The 15,374-nt window shown below is 53.9% G+C and overlaps 1 protein-coding gene across 1 annotated transcript in view; it reads right to left on the bottom strand.

The window, feature by feature from the left end:
- Positions 1–15,374, bottom strand: part of DOP1B (DOP1 leucine zipper like protein B) — a gene marked incomplete at both ends in the record, with an annotated part of 73,473 nt that overhangs the window by 18,423 nt on the left and 39,676 nt on the right. Inside the window, 9 exons of the mRNA XM_084232754.1 lie at positions 2,027–2,161; positions 2,717–2,839; positions 4,599–4,787; positions 5,433–5,544; positions 6,301–7,930; positions 12,452–12,642; positions 13,326–13,426; positions 14,005–14,157; positions 14,636–14,907. Coding sequence (XP_084088880.1) covers positions 2,027–2,161; positions 2,717–2,839; positions 4,599–4,787; positions 5,433–5,544; positions 6,301–7,930; positions 12,452–12,642; positions 13,326–13,426; positions 14,005–14,157; positions 14,636–14,907 — 2,906 coding nt within the window. The remainder of the gene's footprint in view (positions 1–2,026; positions 2,162–2,716; positions 2,840–4,598; positions 4,788–5,432; positions 5,545–6,300; positions 7,931–12,451; positions 12,643–13,325; positions 13,427–14,004; positions 14,158–14,635; positions 14,908–15,374) is intronic.

Below are 15,374 nucleotides of genomic sequence, written 5' to 3'. Positions count from 1 at the left end.
GCCCGCTCCCATAATGCAGTGAATGCCGTGCTCAGGAAGACCAGCCTGCGGTGTCGGGCTCCTGCCTGACTTGGAGCTGCTGCTTGCCTGCGCCACAGCAGAGCACCACAGACCCCATCTGACCAGCCTGGTAAATGGTCAAGTTCAAAATTCAAACTGCAGTCTCTAAGGGTTTTGGACCACTGCAAAGTTGAAAAATGGTTATGTTGAACCATCTTACTTTATCCATTCATCCATTGATAGATTTGGGGATATTTCTACCTTTTGGCTGTTGTGAATAATGCTACTGTGAACACTGGTGTACAAATACTGGTATGAGGAAAAATGCATATATCTTCAAATAATTACTCCACAGATGGTCCAGTCCACTAATTTTCAGTGAGGAACTTATTCTTAATTTTTTCCCTAACCGTCTAAATTTAAATTACTTGATAGGAGGCAACCAGAAATTCTGGTTTCTGGTTTCAGAAACCAGAAGGACAGAACATGGTGATGCCCAGGTCTGTTCTGCTCCAGAACCATGGCGCACAGCTCATAAGAACCTTGGACGCCCTGGGCTGCTGCAGAAAGCCAGGGAGAAAGCCAGCGGGAAAGACAGCCTCGGCGCCCCAGCTCCAGCATGTCCTCGCTGTCGCCCTGGGGGGGTTCTCCTCCTCCTGACAAGGCCCAGTATGTCCCTCAACACGCATTCTCTACTTTCATAATCTCCACCCACTTTTTTTTTTTTTAAGGATTGGGTTTTTTTTAAAAAAAGATTTATTTTTATTTATTTATTCAAGCACTGGGTACAGTCAGAAGCGCGGGAGGGTGAGAGAATTCACCAGAGCCAGAGCGGGGAGCCAAGCAGGCAGAAGGACCAAAACACAACACTGAGGGGAGCAGCGGGCGGCAGGAGAGGTCTGCGCGCCATGCGGGACCCTCCTCCGGTGGCCGGAGAGCAGCCGGGGATCGAACCGGCGCTGCAAAGGCTGTGGGCAGCTTCTCAACCAAGCGCTCAACCGCTGCGCCACCAGGGAGGCCCTCCACCCACATTTTTAACTTGCCCCATGACCAAGGCTCAAGCCCCTCAACCAACTCTCATCAGATGCTGAGTTCTCTCCCTCAGGGGTCCCCACCTCGGCCTAGGGGATGTGACATTCTGCATGTATGACTTCAGTTACCCCCACACTAAGGACTTAAACAGACATTGGCCTGGTTTCTCACAGTGCCAGGACCTGCCCCTAGGATGTGACCCAGACCCCCACACACAAAGCGCCTGCTGCCAAAAGAATCTGCTGTTTGCTCAGCCAAAGCCCGACAGGCTCCTAACCTCCCTCTTGAGAACACGTGTCAAGGAACATCTACAGTTATAATCCTTACTCTGTCCCTTTTGTGATGTACATGTAACACCCACAACTCAGGAATGTCTTTCTCAAGGACCTGGGAGGTGTCCCTTTCAAATACAGTCATGGAGAAAAATCAGGCCTCCCACCCCCACCCACAGGAGCAGAACCTCTAACTTCCAGTGACAAACTCAGATAATCCTTTCGGACAAGCCCCTTCCTGTTTGGTTTTTGTGTGCGTGTGTGTGTGTGTGTGTGTGTGTGTGTGATTTCCCACTTTCCTGACTCTGCCTGAGCCTCTGGTCATTCACCCTCCCTCTGCCCTCATTTTCAGTTTAAAACACCTACTAACTGAGCTAGGCACTTTCAAGGGTGCTGCCAGCTCCTTGGGGCAAGTACTGTTCCCCTCTGAGGTTTTGTTCAACTGGGCAGGGCAGGTACTTGATGAGACCCCATGGCCAGCCAGCGCCCCAAGCAGGGACTGAGGGGCAGAAGCTGGTCCTGACCATAAATGGCTCCCACCATAAAGGAATGTCCCCCCAGCACATTTCTTGTGGTCTCCCAAAGCCCTGTGCATGAGGATGCCTCCATTTTACAAGCCCAAATTCCTGGATGCAGATTAGACCTTTGTTTCCCTTCCAGCCCCCACTTGGAGCTGCAGTGACGGACACCGCAGCATAATCCCCGTCCCCCAGGAGCCTGACCTCGTCCCCTCGGATCTGTGGCGGCCGCTTCACCACCTCCTTTACCAGCTGCAGCACCGAGTCTGTCTGCAGGGTGCTGAGGGCACCAATCAGGTCGACAAGGGTGAGCTGGGACGCGCTGGCCTCAGGGACGATCTGCAGAGAAAAGGAATTCCCATGAGGCTTACAGAGTGAACACAGAAAACAGGGTGGCACAGCTCGTGTGCCCACGGGCAGCCCCTGGAGAAAGGGCATGTTAAGAAACAGACACGCCTCATGAGGAACAGGTTGGCATCATGAATTGGCTCCCAGAGCATGCGGACCCTCAGACAAGCAGAGGAGCCAGGTTCACGCTGGCAGGCCCTGCAGGAAAAGCCCATGTGGCAGGGAGATTTTGATGATATTTCGAGGGGATCACAGGTGGAAGAGCCCACTAGGACTGGGGTCATTGGCAGGGAAGGACCCACAGGGGCTAAGCATGGCCTGGGCCACCACCCACTCAGGTGTCCTCTGGGAACAGATCAGAAAGCAGAAGTTGGGGCGGGTTCATCGCTGCCTCCCCCCCACCCCAGTTCTAGTTGTAAGAGACATAGGTACATGATGCCAGTGGTTTCCTACCTCAGGCTTGGACGAGACCTTTGATCTTTGATCCCATCTGCTCCTGGTGTCTTCCCCAGAGCAAGGCCCCCATTACGCTGACTCTTGCCTTACCTTCGTTTTGCTGTGGCGTTTGGCTTTCTTTCTGCTCCACACGGCTGCCACCGCAGCTATTAAAGGAACCCCAAGAGGGGCTGTCAAGGGGTTCAAGAAATCCAAAATTTTTTGTCGTATGGTCTAGATAAGAAAAAAAGTGGAGAGTTAGAGCAGAGCCCCTCAGGGCGGAGAGTTCAATATGCACCTCGGCCACCGGGGCCGGGGAGCAGGGGCTGTGGGCTGGGGCCCCCCGAGTGCCTGTGGTGGGTGGGAGAAGCGCCCAGGCTGACCTACAGGGAAGGAGGGGTGAGGCCCCTCACCTGTGGTGGGGGGCCTGGGCCACAGTGGCTGAGCCGAGCAGGGCAGGAAGGAGGCCAGGGGATGCTTTGCAGAGTGAGAAAGGGGTGATCCAGGAGCGGGACTGGCACTGCACCCCCCAGCCCAAAGCCCAGCTTGTCTCCGGTCAGTAAGGGCTGACACTCACCAGGACAGATGTGTCTCCATTTCCACAAATAAGTACATTTAACTAACCCCACTGTTGAATCAACAAGCCAACAGCATGGCTTTATAGCTCTTACTGTCATAAAACGGCCGTTACAGCTGTGTCCACCCTGAGGGCAGGGGCTCCTCCAGCACATTGTCTGGCACATAATCAGGGTCTGGCCCACGCAGCAGTGGGTGCAATGAATGAATGAATGAGCCCGCTGTGTGCCCACGGCCAGCGTCCACTATCACTGGAAGAGCTGGCCGCTCCATTCCGCCATGGACTCTGCCCTGGGGAGACCACTGCGATGGAGGGGGGGGAGTCTCAGCACAAGGCCCTGGGTTCCTCAGGGAGGGCCTCAGTGAAGGTTCAACATCATTAGCCCATGTCAAAAAGACTCTTTCCAGCAACCCATGCGGTAGGTGCTAATAACCCACTTGTTTTCCAAAAAGGACATGAAGGCTCAGAGTGTGTCAGGGTTTCCTGAATCCCTTTTAGAGGAGACCTAGGCTTTAAGCAGGTTCCCGTGGCAGCCTGAAATACAGATTTCCCTTGCAAGGTACCCCCGGAACTGAAAGAACATTCTGGAAGCCTGTGCATGAAGTACAGCCACCTGGGCACCAGACGGCTTAAAATGAGACTGTCATTGATAATCAGACGTCACTTGGAAGTAACACTCACTCTCTGTACGCCAACACACGCGCCTCTAACTCGGCAATAATCTCGTCGGAGAGGAATAAATTCGTTGATAAACACAGAGCACTCTGGGTGCTGCCTGGTGTCCTGTTTCCAACCAAGGAAACTCTGGAGAGGCTAAGGGCCGGGCCTGGCCTGTGGTCCCATGGACGGCTGGGACGCAGCTGCCCCAGCAGCCTGCTCCTGGGCCATCAGGCACCTGTGTGAGCTGAGGGGTCACGCCTGGCGCCGGGGGCTCAGCTGACAGGAGACGCAGTCCCTGAGAAGCATGAGGCCCTGGGTCGCCTGCTGGATACTCCCAAAGCATAGACGTAAAACCGAGGAAGGATGAGCTGGAAATGTCATGAAATCATTTCTGGTTTCATAAAAAACACCCTAACATTCCCCCTGACCTCAGGAGCCTGGAACCGGAAGGGGAAGTTAGCTGTCCTAGCAACGGGGACAGAGAGATGTCCTTGAGAGGGCACCCACCCTGCACCCAGACACTATTTTTAGTTAAAAACAGGCAAAGGGGAAAAAACAGGCTGAAAACCTATTCATGCCACCGACAGGAAACTTGGTGGTAATTAGAAAACCTGGCAATTCTACTCCCTGCTCCGGTGCAGGCCCGCAGAGCACATCACGTTTGGTGGCCTCGCCTGTCTACCTGCACACATTTATTTTTGGTGGGACGAGACAATGAATAATGACATAATAAAGCCATAGAGGACTGTCTCTCACTTTGGTGGTTTTGAAGTAGACCGAAGAGGAGCCTTTTGTGGCCCCGAGGAGGTCGGCGGGCCTCTTGTGGGCCTCCTCCCTGGTGAGCACGCTCCAGAGCAGGGCCATGGTGCTCACCATCCGCGGCAGCTCTTCTAGGATGGCGTTCTTGGCATTTTTCAGACTGGCAGGATCACTCATGGCCGAGGTCTAAAAATGAACATGAACCAGTGAGGCCCGGCTGCACTGGTGCGCTGCCTTCTTTGTGGCAGTCAGTCGGGGTCCCGCCTGGGTGTTGGCCCCCATCAGGCCCCCATGGAGGCCTGGCAGCAACACATTGAGCCCCAAGGAGGGCGGCCTGCGAGGCTCTCAAGGAGGGCGGCCCTTCTCTCAAGGAGGGCGGCCTGCGAGGCTCCACCAGACAAACTCTCTCCACCACTCGACCCAAGCAGGAGGTGCTTTCTGCAGCTGAGCCAGACAGCGCAGAGCAACCATCAGCCCAGACGCCGTCAAGCACAGACTCCACCAGCACTGGGAGGTCCAGCGCAAGCACAGGGGAAGGAGGTCACATAAGCCTAAAATTGAGCTAGCAGCCATCTGTCTTATCCCGCGCTGTTCCCGATGAAACAAGGGCCTGGGCTGATGGGACCCCCGGGAAGCACCAGGGAAACATCACATCAGTCCGCACATGCTGGCATGCGTAATGCATGGTATTCTCCACACCCCCTCCCGCCCCCCCTTGCATACATATTTGCATCACATACACACATTACTTCATTTGAAACAGCTATCACCCACGAAGATAAAACTATAAAAAAAAAAAAATGCCTCGACCTCAGGAAAAAAATAATTTACCTTTCTGCTTTGGTTGGGTTGTTCCAAAAGGCAAAAATGACTGATGCTTGTCAGGCCTTCCAGAAGAGTGAGTGGGTAATCTGGAGAGATGTTTTCTCTCTTGGAGGTTACGCTGTGGTGAAGAAAGGAGAAACTGGTTTTGAGAATTTTTAAGAGCGAGGCCATAAATGTTTTTAATAAACAAACGAGAGAGATAGCACAGGCTTCCCCAATAACCCAGGGCCCTTGTGTGGTCAAGGCAGTCCTCTCTTGTGCAATTTTATTTGACATTCACATGGTCACTGCTGAAAAATGTTTTCAGACGTTTTAGAATTCCATGAAGATGACGTGCATTTTTTAAATTTCTGTTTTGCAAAAATAACAGAGAGGGACTGATATGCCCTGCAACCTGGAGCTAGGCTGGGGAGCAGGGGGAGTTAAAAAGGAGGATGTGCACTTCCAGCACCTCGGAACCCCCCAGCCACCCCAAACAGGTTTCTGGATAGGTTGAAATTGTCCCCCAACTGGGCCTCCCTGGTGGCGCAAAGGGTTAAGCACCGCACTATGAAGCAATCCACAGCCTCTGCAGCATGATTTCGATCCCCAGCCGGCCAGAGAGAAACCCACAGGGCGCAGCAGACCTCTCCCATCTCGCCCGTTGGCCCCCTAAGTAGTGTGTTTCAGTCAGTCCGCCTGTTCTGTTCCCCACTCTGTCTCTGGTAAATCCTCTCACCCCCTCTCATCTCTGGCCTGTACCCCAGCTCTTGTATGCATAAATAAATAAATCTTTAAAAAAAAAAAAAAGAAATTATCCCCCAACTGCCTTCTCAGCCTCTCATGACAGAGACGACCACAAAAGCAGTAACAACACATCCAGGCTTCACCATACCTGGCAGAGAGCTTTGCAGACTCGCTTTCATACTGCTTGACCAGCTCATCCAAGTTTTTGCAAATCTGGACAATGAAGGGGGTCACTGTCCAGCCCAGCGACTTTCCAAAGTAGGGCAGGGACTGCGTGACCAGGCTCACCCAGGATGGGTGCATGCCATAGCCGTAGGCCGGCTGCAGCCCTCGCACCACGGCCGACACCAGTAGCCCCTGTGAGGTGAGGGGGTGCGGTTGCACGTACTGCATGGCGCTGATGGCCTGCTGGAAGTTCAGGGCCTTCCGCCACTCCCGGGCCAGCTCGGGCTGATTCTCAGTCTCCTCCTGGGCCCGCCCCAAGTGGTGCTCCAGGACGATCAGCACCTGCAGGAGCTTGAGCAGCTCGATCTGCAGGGGGTGCTCACTCCAGATCTGATCCTGGCCCAAGTTGATGAGACTCTCTTCAAAGAGGCTGTCCTCCCGTGGGGCCCGGCCTCGCTCCGCCGTGGCTAGCCCGTAGCGCTTCTGGCTGGTGTACATGGACGCCGACAACGACAGCAGCACGAACTCCTGCACTCTACACCGCTGCAGCAGGCTGCGGATGGACTCCACCGTCCTCCCTTCGGCGGACTTGGCCACCGAGACCAGCTGTGTCATGATCCTGACCAAAACTTCCACACTCTTGACCTGGACGTCCCGGTTGCCGAGCACGTCTCGGTGGGAGACCTTCAGGTAGCAGGGGTAGTAGCTGCGCAGGAAGCTCAGGCACAGGTAGGTGAGCAGCTCGATGAGCAGGGAGTGGGGGCACACATTGGGGGACTGGGTCTGCAGCTTCCCATAGAAGCTCTGCCCCACCAGGGCCTCCTGGTGGCGGGCCAGGAGGTTGGAAATGAGGTTGAGGTGTGCGGTGGAGCTGGTGTCCATGCTGGTCCGCGATACGGCCTCGATAAACTCCCTGGGGTTGGTCTTGAGCACAGCCTCCAGCACCGAGAAGGCGTACAGCACCCGCCCGGAGTCGTAGGGCTGCAGATAGAGCAGGATGTGCTTGAACAAGGCCTCCACCGTCTCCCGCTGCTCCTGCTGCTGCTTCAGCTGCTGGGACACGCATAGAGCCTGCAGCTCCAGGTCGGCCTCCTCATCGCTGGACAGTGACTCTGAGGCCTGTGTCTTGTCTGAGTCCACACGTGTCAGGCTTAACCTGGCATGGGGCTGGAAGCTGTCTGCCTGGCAGGCAGCCAGCAGGGCTGGGCGCTTGGGGTGAAGGCGGCCCCCTATGGGGAGGGGTCCGCAGCACTGCTCCTCCTGGCTCAGCTCCTGCAGGTCGTGCAAGGGGGAGGAGAAGGAGGAGGTGCTCTCGCTGTCCGTGTGCACGGAGCTGGTATCTGCAGACTCACTGTGCTCACTGCTGCCCGCGGTACCGCTGGCTGGCCGCTCGGGTGGGCCCATGGGGTCGGGAAGGTCCTCCTCGCTCAGCTCGCTTCCCGGCGGGCCTCTCTCCGGCTCCTTCTCCACCTCAGCCCAGATGGCCTCCCGGTCCACGGTGGTGAGCTGGCTCAGGGGCAGGCTGTCTTCCGAGCCGCCCTCCTGAAGCTCAGGTGCACCACACGCCTCTTTGAAAGAGATTTTCTTCCTGGTGAACCAACGATGCAAGTCTTCTAGAAGTGACAAAGCGAGAAACGACTTCAGAACAGAAAGCTCAGCCATAAGAAGTTCCTTCTAGATGATCTTAGTCTTAAAACTAGGCAGGAAGGTCAATGTTAATAAAATCCCCCGTGAGACCTCGCCGGGGTCTAGAAGGGAGACCAATCAAGTGAACCAGTCTTTGCAAAATATTCAAGGAACAAAGTAATTTAGTCACGTCATTATTGAAAATATAAATAGCACCACTTCTGGAAGGGGGATTTAAAACTTGGATAACTTTTGGCCCAGGAGTTTCCTTTTTTTTTTTTTTTTAAAGATTTATTTATTTATTTATACAAGCACTGGGTACAGTCAGAGGTGCGGGAGGGTAAGAGAATTCACCAGAGCCAGAGCGGGGAGCAGAACAGGCAGAGTGACAAAGTACACTGCTGAGGGGAGCAGCGGGCGGCAGGAGAGGTCTGCGTGCCATGGGGGACCCTCGCCGGGTGGCCAGGAATTGAACCAGCACTGCAGAGGCTGTGGACAGCCTCGCAACCCAGCGCTCAACTGCTGCGCCACAGGGGAGGCCCCCAGGAGTTTCCTTTTAAAAAATGTGCTCAACATTCAGAGACACCAGCATGAGGCTTCCTGAGTGCGAAGGGCATGCGGGGAGATATCACGGGGGATAGTGTTATAGGACAGGGAGAGGGAACCTCCCCCTTTCCTGGGGACCACCCTGTTACAAAAGGAGACCGGAGCATGAGTTCCGCAGGTGAGACTGGCTGATGGGATTGCGGCAAGAGTGCACCACGACGGCCCCGCTTGCCCCGCGGGCCTAACAGCTACATGGCCTGAGCTGGGGCGACATGCAGAGGAAACCCGGCTGCAGAGAGGTGTGAGCGATGAACGCATTTAGGGGAGGGGATCGTGACAAGCGGCCATGGAAGCGCCTAGAAGGAGGGGTGCAAACCGCTGACAGTGATCAGCTCCATTACCTGCATTACAGGCTCTGGCACTGTTTTCACTTCCTTATTCCAATTTAAAATGAGCACAGTTAGTGCTTCTGTAATCAGAAAATACACAACACTTTTAAATATTCATGTTGCTTTAAAAGGAAGGAAAGCCAGGAGCCTTTAGTTCTGCCAACTACGCAGCTTTCAATAAATCTACTTCAAGAAGGTCAATCAAGAGCAAGAGAGAAGGAGTAAGATAGTAGAAGTAGATGAACTGCCGGGTGTCATGGTTTGAAAACAGACTTCCCTGTTTTCAAGGAGGCAGGGTGGGGCAAGCAGCAAACTTCTAATTGCTTCCAGGCATGCATGAATTGTAGATGTTCCGGGAAGCCCCTCCTCGCTCTAGCAGGCAGAGCACAAAGCTGGCTACCCAAACATGAGATCAGAACCAGCTCCACCCTGTTCTGAGAAGCAGCTGTGCAAAAATATGCTACCTGAGGGCAAACCGACCTTTCAGGCCCTATGAAAAACCAAGCAGCCAGATAAAGAAGATACAGAGACCAGGTCCCCCCCAGTCTTCCATAGTGTATTCTTTAGAAATCAGGAAAAATCTTAAACTACAGCACTTGCCCTCCTCAGCACCCACACAGCATTTGTTAGGGGGAAGTGATGTCCTGAGTTAATCCTATACAGGCTTTGTGGACTCCACCCCCACTCCAGACTAAAGCCATCAAGACTCTGGGAAAGACAAATCCCATCACCACCAAGGGAGGGTGGCTGGGACCTGAGGGTGGAGTTGGGCAGCCAGGTTGGATATAAAAAACCAAACACGTGGGCCTTGGGCTCGCTCTCTGGCTCGTGATCGCTCGCCTCCTGGCTTCACCGCTCCTGGCTGGTGGCCAACTCTGGGAGCACCATTTTGGGATTCCTGATCGGTGGATCGGGTAGGACTCATTTAAAACTTTGTCTCCCACTTTTCTCCCAGAGCTGTACATTTCCTCATTTCCCCTTTCCTTGTCAATAAACCTTTTATGAACCTTTCACGTGTGCCTGCAGTAGAGCATTGATAAGTCCTTTTAAGTGTGCGGGTGAGGACCCACAGTCAGGCACCCCGTTTTGTATCGGGGTTGCTCTACAACACATTGACATATATTTTGGTGGAGATAACTTGGGAAGTTGAAAGATCTAAGGCTATAGATGAAAGCCAGAAGCCCCCCAGCCCCCATCAAGAATAATTACATTTTTCGAGATCAATGCCTCACTGTTCCTGTTATAGGGCAGCCCCGATACAAAACGGGGTGCCTGACTGTGGGTCCTCACCCGCGCACTTAAAAGGACTTATCAATGCTCTACTGCAGGCACACGCGAAAGGTTCATAAAAGGTTTATTGACAAGGGAAGGGGAAATGAGGAAATGTACAGCTCAGGGAGAAAAGTGGGAGACAAAGTTTTAAATGCGTCCTACCCAATCTGCTGATCAGGAATCCCAAAATGGCGCTCTGAGAGCTGGCCGCCAGCCAGGAGCCGTGAAGCCAGGAGGCGAGCGATAGCCAGCCCCCCAAGGCCCACGTGTTTGGTTTTTATACCCAACCTGGTGGCTTAACTCCACCCTCAGGTCCCAGCCACCCTCCCTTGGGTGGTGATGGGATTTGTCTCTCCCAATGTCCTGATGGCTTTGGTCTGGAGTGGGGGTGGCGTCCACAAAGCCTGCATGGGATTAGCTCAGGACAGCCTTTCCCCCTAACATTCCTACCTATAAAAACTGAACCCAGGCTTGTGGTGGCGGGAACAGCTCTCACAGAGGCTAATCTATCCCACTGCTTCCTGGGCTCAGACCCTCCTCTCATGAGATAATAAACTCTGTCGAGACTTTTATTTCAGTCAACACAGGGATGGAGCCTGGCAGAGAAAAGATGCTTTCCCTTGTTAGGAAGGCAGCCAGAACAGCAATCAGGAGACGCAACAGGAAGCTCAAAGCCAGTAAGCCCGGGGGTTACAACTTTCCCTTAATACTCAAAAGTTTAGCTGCCACCAGCCATGGCCAAACTTTTAATAAGGTGCTATGTTTACATTTCTTTGCCTTTTACTTTCTTATAATGTGGAAAAAGAAAATGTCTCCATTTTAAGGAGGCAGCTAACTTCCCTTCCTAAAGGAAATCTAAATACAGCTTTAGGCAAGGCATCTTCTAAAGAGAGGGAGCCAGCTTGGAATCTTTGCTTCCTTAGGTAGGGGCTGCTTTGCTGTGTTAAGGAAAGGCCGTGACAAACACATTATTCACAACCCAGCAAGCCGCTCACACCCACTCCAAGCTAGTCAGCCACTGCCTAGCCCTGTGGGACGCCTGTGCGGGGTCACTTTAGTTCCTGAGTTGTGTCAGGCAGTAATTGTGCAAGTTGAGCGAACACGTCCGATTTGTTGTCATCTTTTCTTCTTCCCACCTATGTAGTCTTTAGAATTTGTGTTGGGCCTCCCTTGTGGCCCAGGAGTTAAGTCTCAGCACTGTCACTACGCCAGCCCACCACTGTGGCCGGAGTGTGCTCCCCAGCCAGGGAGCTACCCACATGGCACAGTAGACCTCTCCTGTCTCCCTGCTGCTCCCGAGCACTATGTTTCAGTCAAGCTGCCTGCTCTGCTCCCCACTCTGTCTCTGGTGAGTCCTCTCACCCTCCACAGCTCTGGCCTACATCCCTGTTCTATGCAAAAATAAAATCTTTAAAGTAAAATAAAATTTGTGTTAAAGATGCTCCTGGAAGCTCTTGGAAGCCCAATGTTTATTTCTTCTGCATTTCTAATGATGCTGAGGGAGTTTTACCACTGGCAGGAAATTGGAGAGAGCGCATCAAAGAGGAACCACGTAACAGGTAGTTCAAGGTTCACAAATAAGTTATTTTTCATGAATAAAATGACGAATGGTGGATTATAGGACAAACTTTGACATTCGCAGCTGTTTGTACTGGAAGCATCATAAACTCTCCATCACCAGGTCTAAGTGGGGTTCCTGAGAACCTTCTGCCCAGGAGACCCTAACCTAACTTCACCCCACACCCTAGACATGTCATTCTTTTGGGGGCTGGGGCCCACTTGGATGATGGCCTGTTTTCAGGATGCACCTTCATTCTTCTCTCCAGCGAGAGAACCAAAAACTCATGGGACATGAGTTACTAAAATTTTCCTTTTTAATTTTCAAAGACATTTACAGTTAAAAATTCTTAGTGATCTTGGGCCTCCCCTGGTGGCGCAGCGGTTGAGCGCTGGGCTGCGAGGCTGCCCGCAGCCTCTGCAGCGCCAGTTCGTTCCCCGGCCACCGGCGAGGGTCCCACAAGAAAAAAAAAAAAAAAAGAAAAAGAAGAAAAAAAAATTCTCAGTGATCTTTACTGAAGTTACCACTGGGCCTTAATACTGTGTGTGTTTAGGGATCTAGGTTCCACCTCAACAAATGTATGTTATCAAATTTTCCTTTTTTATTTAAAAACCCTACTATTTAGCATTGCTAGGTGCTGGTTCATCTGACCCTACGTTTTAAAAGCTCCCATAAGTTCACAAGACACGCTCACTGTCAGGATGGGCGCCCCCTCCCGCCCACCTGGGGCCCTGGGGCCTCACCCGCTGTGTTCTCCTGCTTCAGGCACTGGATGGAGGTCCTCTGGGTCTTGGGCTGCAGCAGGAGCAGAAGCACAGGCTCCAGGATGCGCGCCACGTCATCCAGGGACAGGGCCCGCACCAGCCAGCCCTGGGCGGCTGCGCCGATGGCCCCGTCCGTGCAAGTCAGGCTGTCCAGCACGACAAACAGGGACCTGGGCGGGGGGGGGGGGGGCACACCATGAAGTCAGCATCAGGTGCACCCCCGCCAGGACACAACTGGGAGTTTCACTGAAGCTGACTTGCAGGCCCGAGCAGACAAAGGATGGGGTAGGGCAGGGCAGGGTGGGGGGGGGGGTCCTCAGAAGGGGACACGGGTTTAAAATGCCAAAACCCCAGCCTCACACCAAATTACTTATATCGACCATAAGGGTGGGCACCCTGGGCATCTAAGACTGCATGCCTGGCCCCACACCTGGAATTTCAGAAACAAGGTGAGGGAATTTGGAAAAACAATGTGCAACAGAATGTATCTGCAATAAAACTCATACCTTAACCAGGTACTGGATGACGTTATAAGGGTGGGCACCCAGCACAGCCACCATCTCGCCTCCCTCCCAGTCCCTCGTGGGGCACATTCTAGAAGTCGCCCAGGGGAGCCTGATGCCCCTCTCGCTGGCCTGCCTCCCTCCAAGACCAAGTCGAGGGAATTCCTACCACACATACCCACACGCGTCTGGCCCAAATTCACTCAGGAGCCTGTTTGCTGTGCATCAAGAACATGGGGTGTGTGTTCACGTTCGGATGCCACTCCCCGGCCCCCCAGCCCAGCATGCTGACTGGGAAGCTCGGCAAAGCAACTCGTGCCGTAAAGGTGGATTGTCGTGAGGACACTCACCTGTCGAAGGAGCGGTTGTGGGAGCTGACTCGGCTGCCCTGGATTTCCCTCGTCAAGTGCCAGATGACAGAAAACCTGAACAGAGCTTCCAGTCTCGTGCCCTTGGTAGGGAAGTAAAGGGAGTGAGAACCTCTTTCCAGCAGACTGACCTCTCAGCATAAACATAGCCGCCCGAGGCAGAGAGGCGGTGGGGCTAGGCTGGCCTCCTACCTCTACCCACACAGGCCAGAGTGGACGTTCCCACACTGGTCCAAGCCCATGTCCAGGGTCACACCCAAGGCCTGTGGTCCTAAGACAAACCCAAAGGACTCAGCATTCTTGGGCCCTTGAAATGGCCAGGCCTGGGGGCCGTCAAGAGTAAGGAAACAGCTCGGCTGCAAAGGAGAGGCAGAGCTACAGGGGCCAAGACATCCTACAACTGACAAATTAGCAGGGGCTCTGGAAGCCCAGCAGGGGTTTGGGCCAATTCTTGGGTGAGCGCAGCATGGACTCCAGCAGGTTTCGGCTTGTGCTTCTGGAGGCCTGGTAGGCCCCAGACTCTCTAACTCATCTGTAAACCAGCGAGGAGGAAAGGATTCACCTGCATCCCCAAGTCTGCCTGGGCAGGTGCGCACCAGGCCAGCGGTACAGGGCGGGGGGGGGGGGGCAGGGTGGGGAGGGGTTGGCCTGCAGGGTGTACCTTGTCAGGGTCACGGAGGGCGTGGCAGATGATGTCCTCGCAGACGTTGGCCGTGGGGGCCAGGCAGTGCAGCCGGTAGAACAGCTCCACACAGGTGATGTGATGCTCCTGGGTCTCCTTGTTCAGCTGATTCCACAGCACACGTGCCACCCTCTGGGGCGGAGAGGAGGCCACGGTCATGGGCAGCACCCACTCCTCCGTGCCAGTCCAGCCCCAGCCCAGAAACCAGCCTCTATCCCCATGAGCAACGTGGGACTCCTTGTGCACAGACTCAAGCCTGGAGAGGCTGGAGGTAGGCAGCCGAGAGGAGGCTGCTGGCTCTGTGACAGCAACAACCGAAGCCACAGTCAGCTCATTTACCAGAAATAACCAGGGGAAGAGACAGGAAGAACCCTCCTGGGTCAAAACAAATTCCACAGACTGGTCTCAAGGGTGCAGGTTTAAGGGGATCACGCTGTGGCATAACTGTGTCTCGGAGACTTGTGGAAACAACAGAGCAGTAAGGCAGCCATTAGTGGCGTGGGGCCAGCATGTGCCGGCCTGGGCAGGCGGCCCCAGGTCACTGGCAGCCATGGCCTTGCAATCACAGGGCCGACCTCTCAGGCCCCCAACCCCCCTGGTGCGACAGTACCTGATAGAAGTCTGTTTTCTCTGCAATCACTTTCAGTATCCCTGGGGCGATGGGGGGAACCGTGACCATCTGCAGCTTGCCGAAGAACGGGTTGTGTCCAGAGATTTTGTAGCGTTTCATCTTGTCTTCGATGACAAGTGCAAGGGACTGGGAGTGGTTGATGACCTCCAGCAGGGTGGAGATGGCCACGTTCTGGAGGTAGCAGTCGGTCACACAGCAGCAGATGGTCATCAGGGACTTCAGCCAGGATGGGAAGCTGGGATCGCTGGCTCCTGAAAGGAAGCGGAGCAGAGAGCATGGCAGGAGCCGCAGGGGTCCACTGCGGTGTGGCGTCTCAGGCCCAGGAGCACCCCGGGCAGCAGAGGACTCTGGTGGTGACAGAGGACAGATGAGACTGAGTCTCACTTCATGTGCTTGTCAGACTATCCAAATTCTGCACATGTCAACCTCAGGCCTGTGAGATCCATCAAAGCGTTTTTCTTTTAAAAATTCACAGAGCAAAATTCTCATTTTTGGGATAGAACTGAAAGCATGTTTTCAAGGCTGTCGTGTGAAGCAGGGCACAGGGCATGCACATAAAAGAGGCCAAAGACAGAGGCATCAATTCCAAACGCAGCCCTGCCAGGCACGGAGGCGCCACAGCTGGAGGGCCAGGGACAGAAGAAGGAAACTGAAGGTGATGCTCTCCAGGGTAACTGGTGTCTTAAGAAAGAGAATTCAAACAGGCAGAGACAAGCCT

Source organism: Talpa europaea (genome assembly GCF_964194135.1).
Source record: "Talpa europaea genome assembly, chromosome: 4".
NCBI lineage: Eukaryota > Metazoa > Chordata > Mammalia > Eulipotyphla > Talpidae > Talpa > Talpa europaea.
The sequence above is the reverse complement of the archived record's forward strand: the minus strand, read 5'-3'. Positions and strand labels throughout refer to the sequence as shown.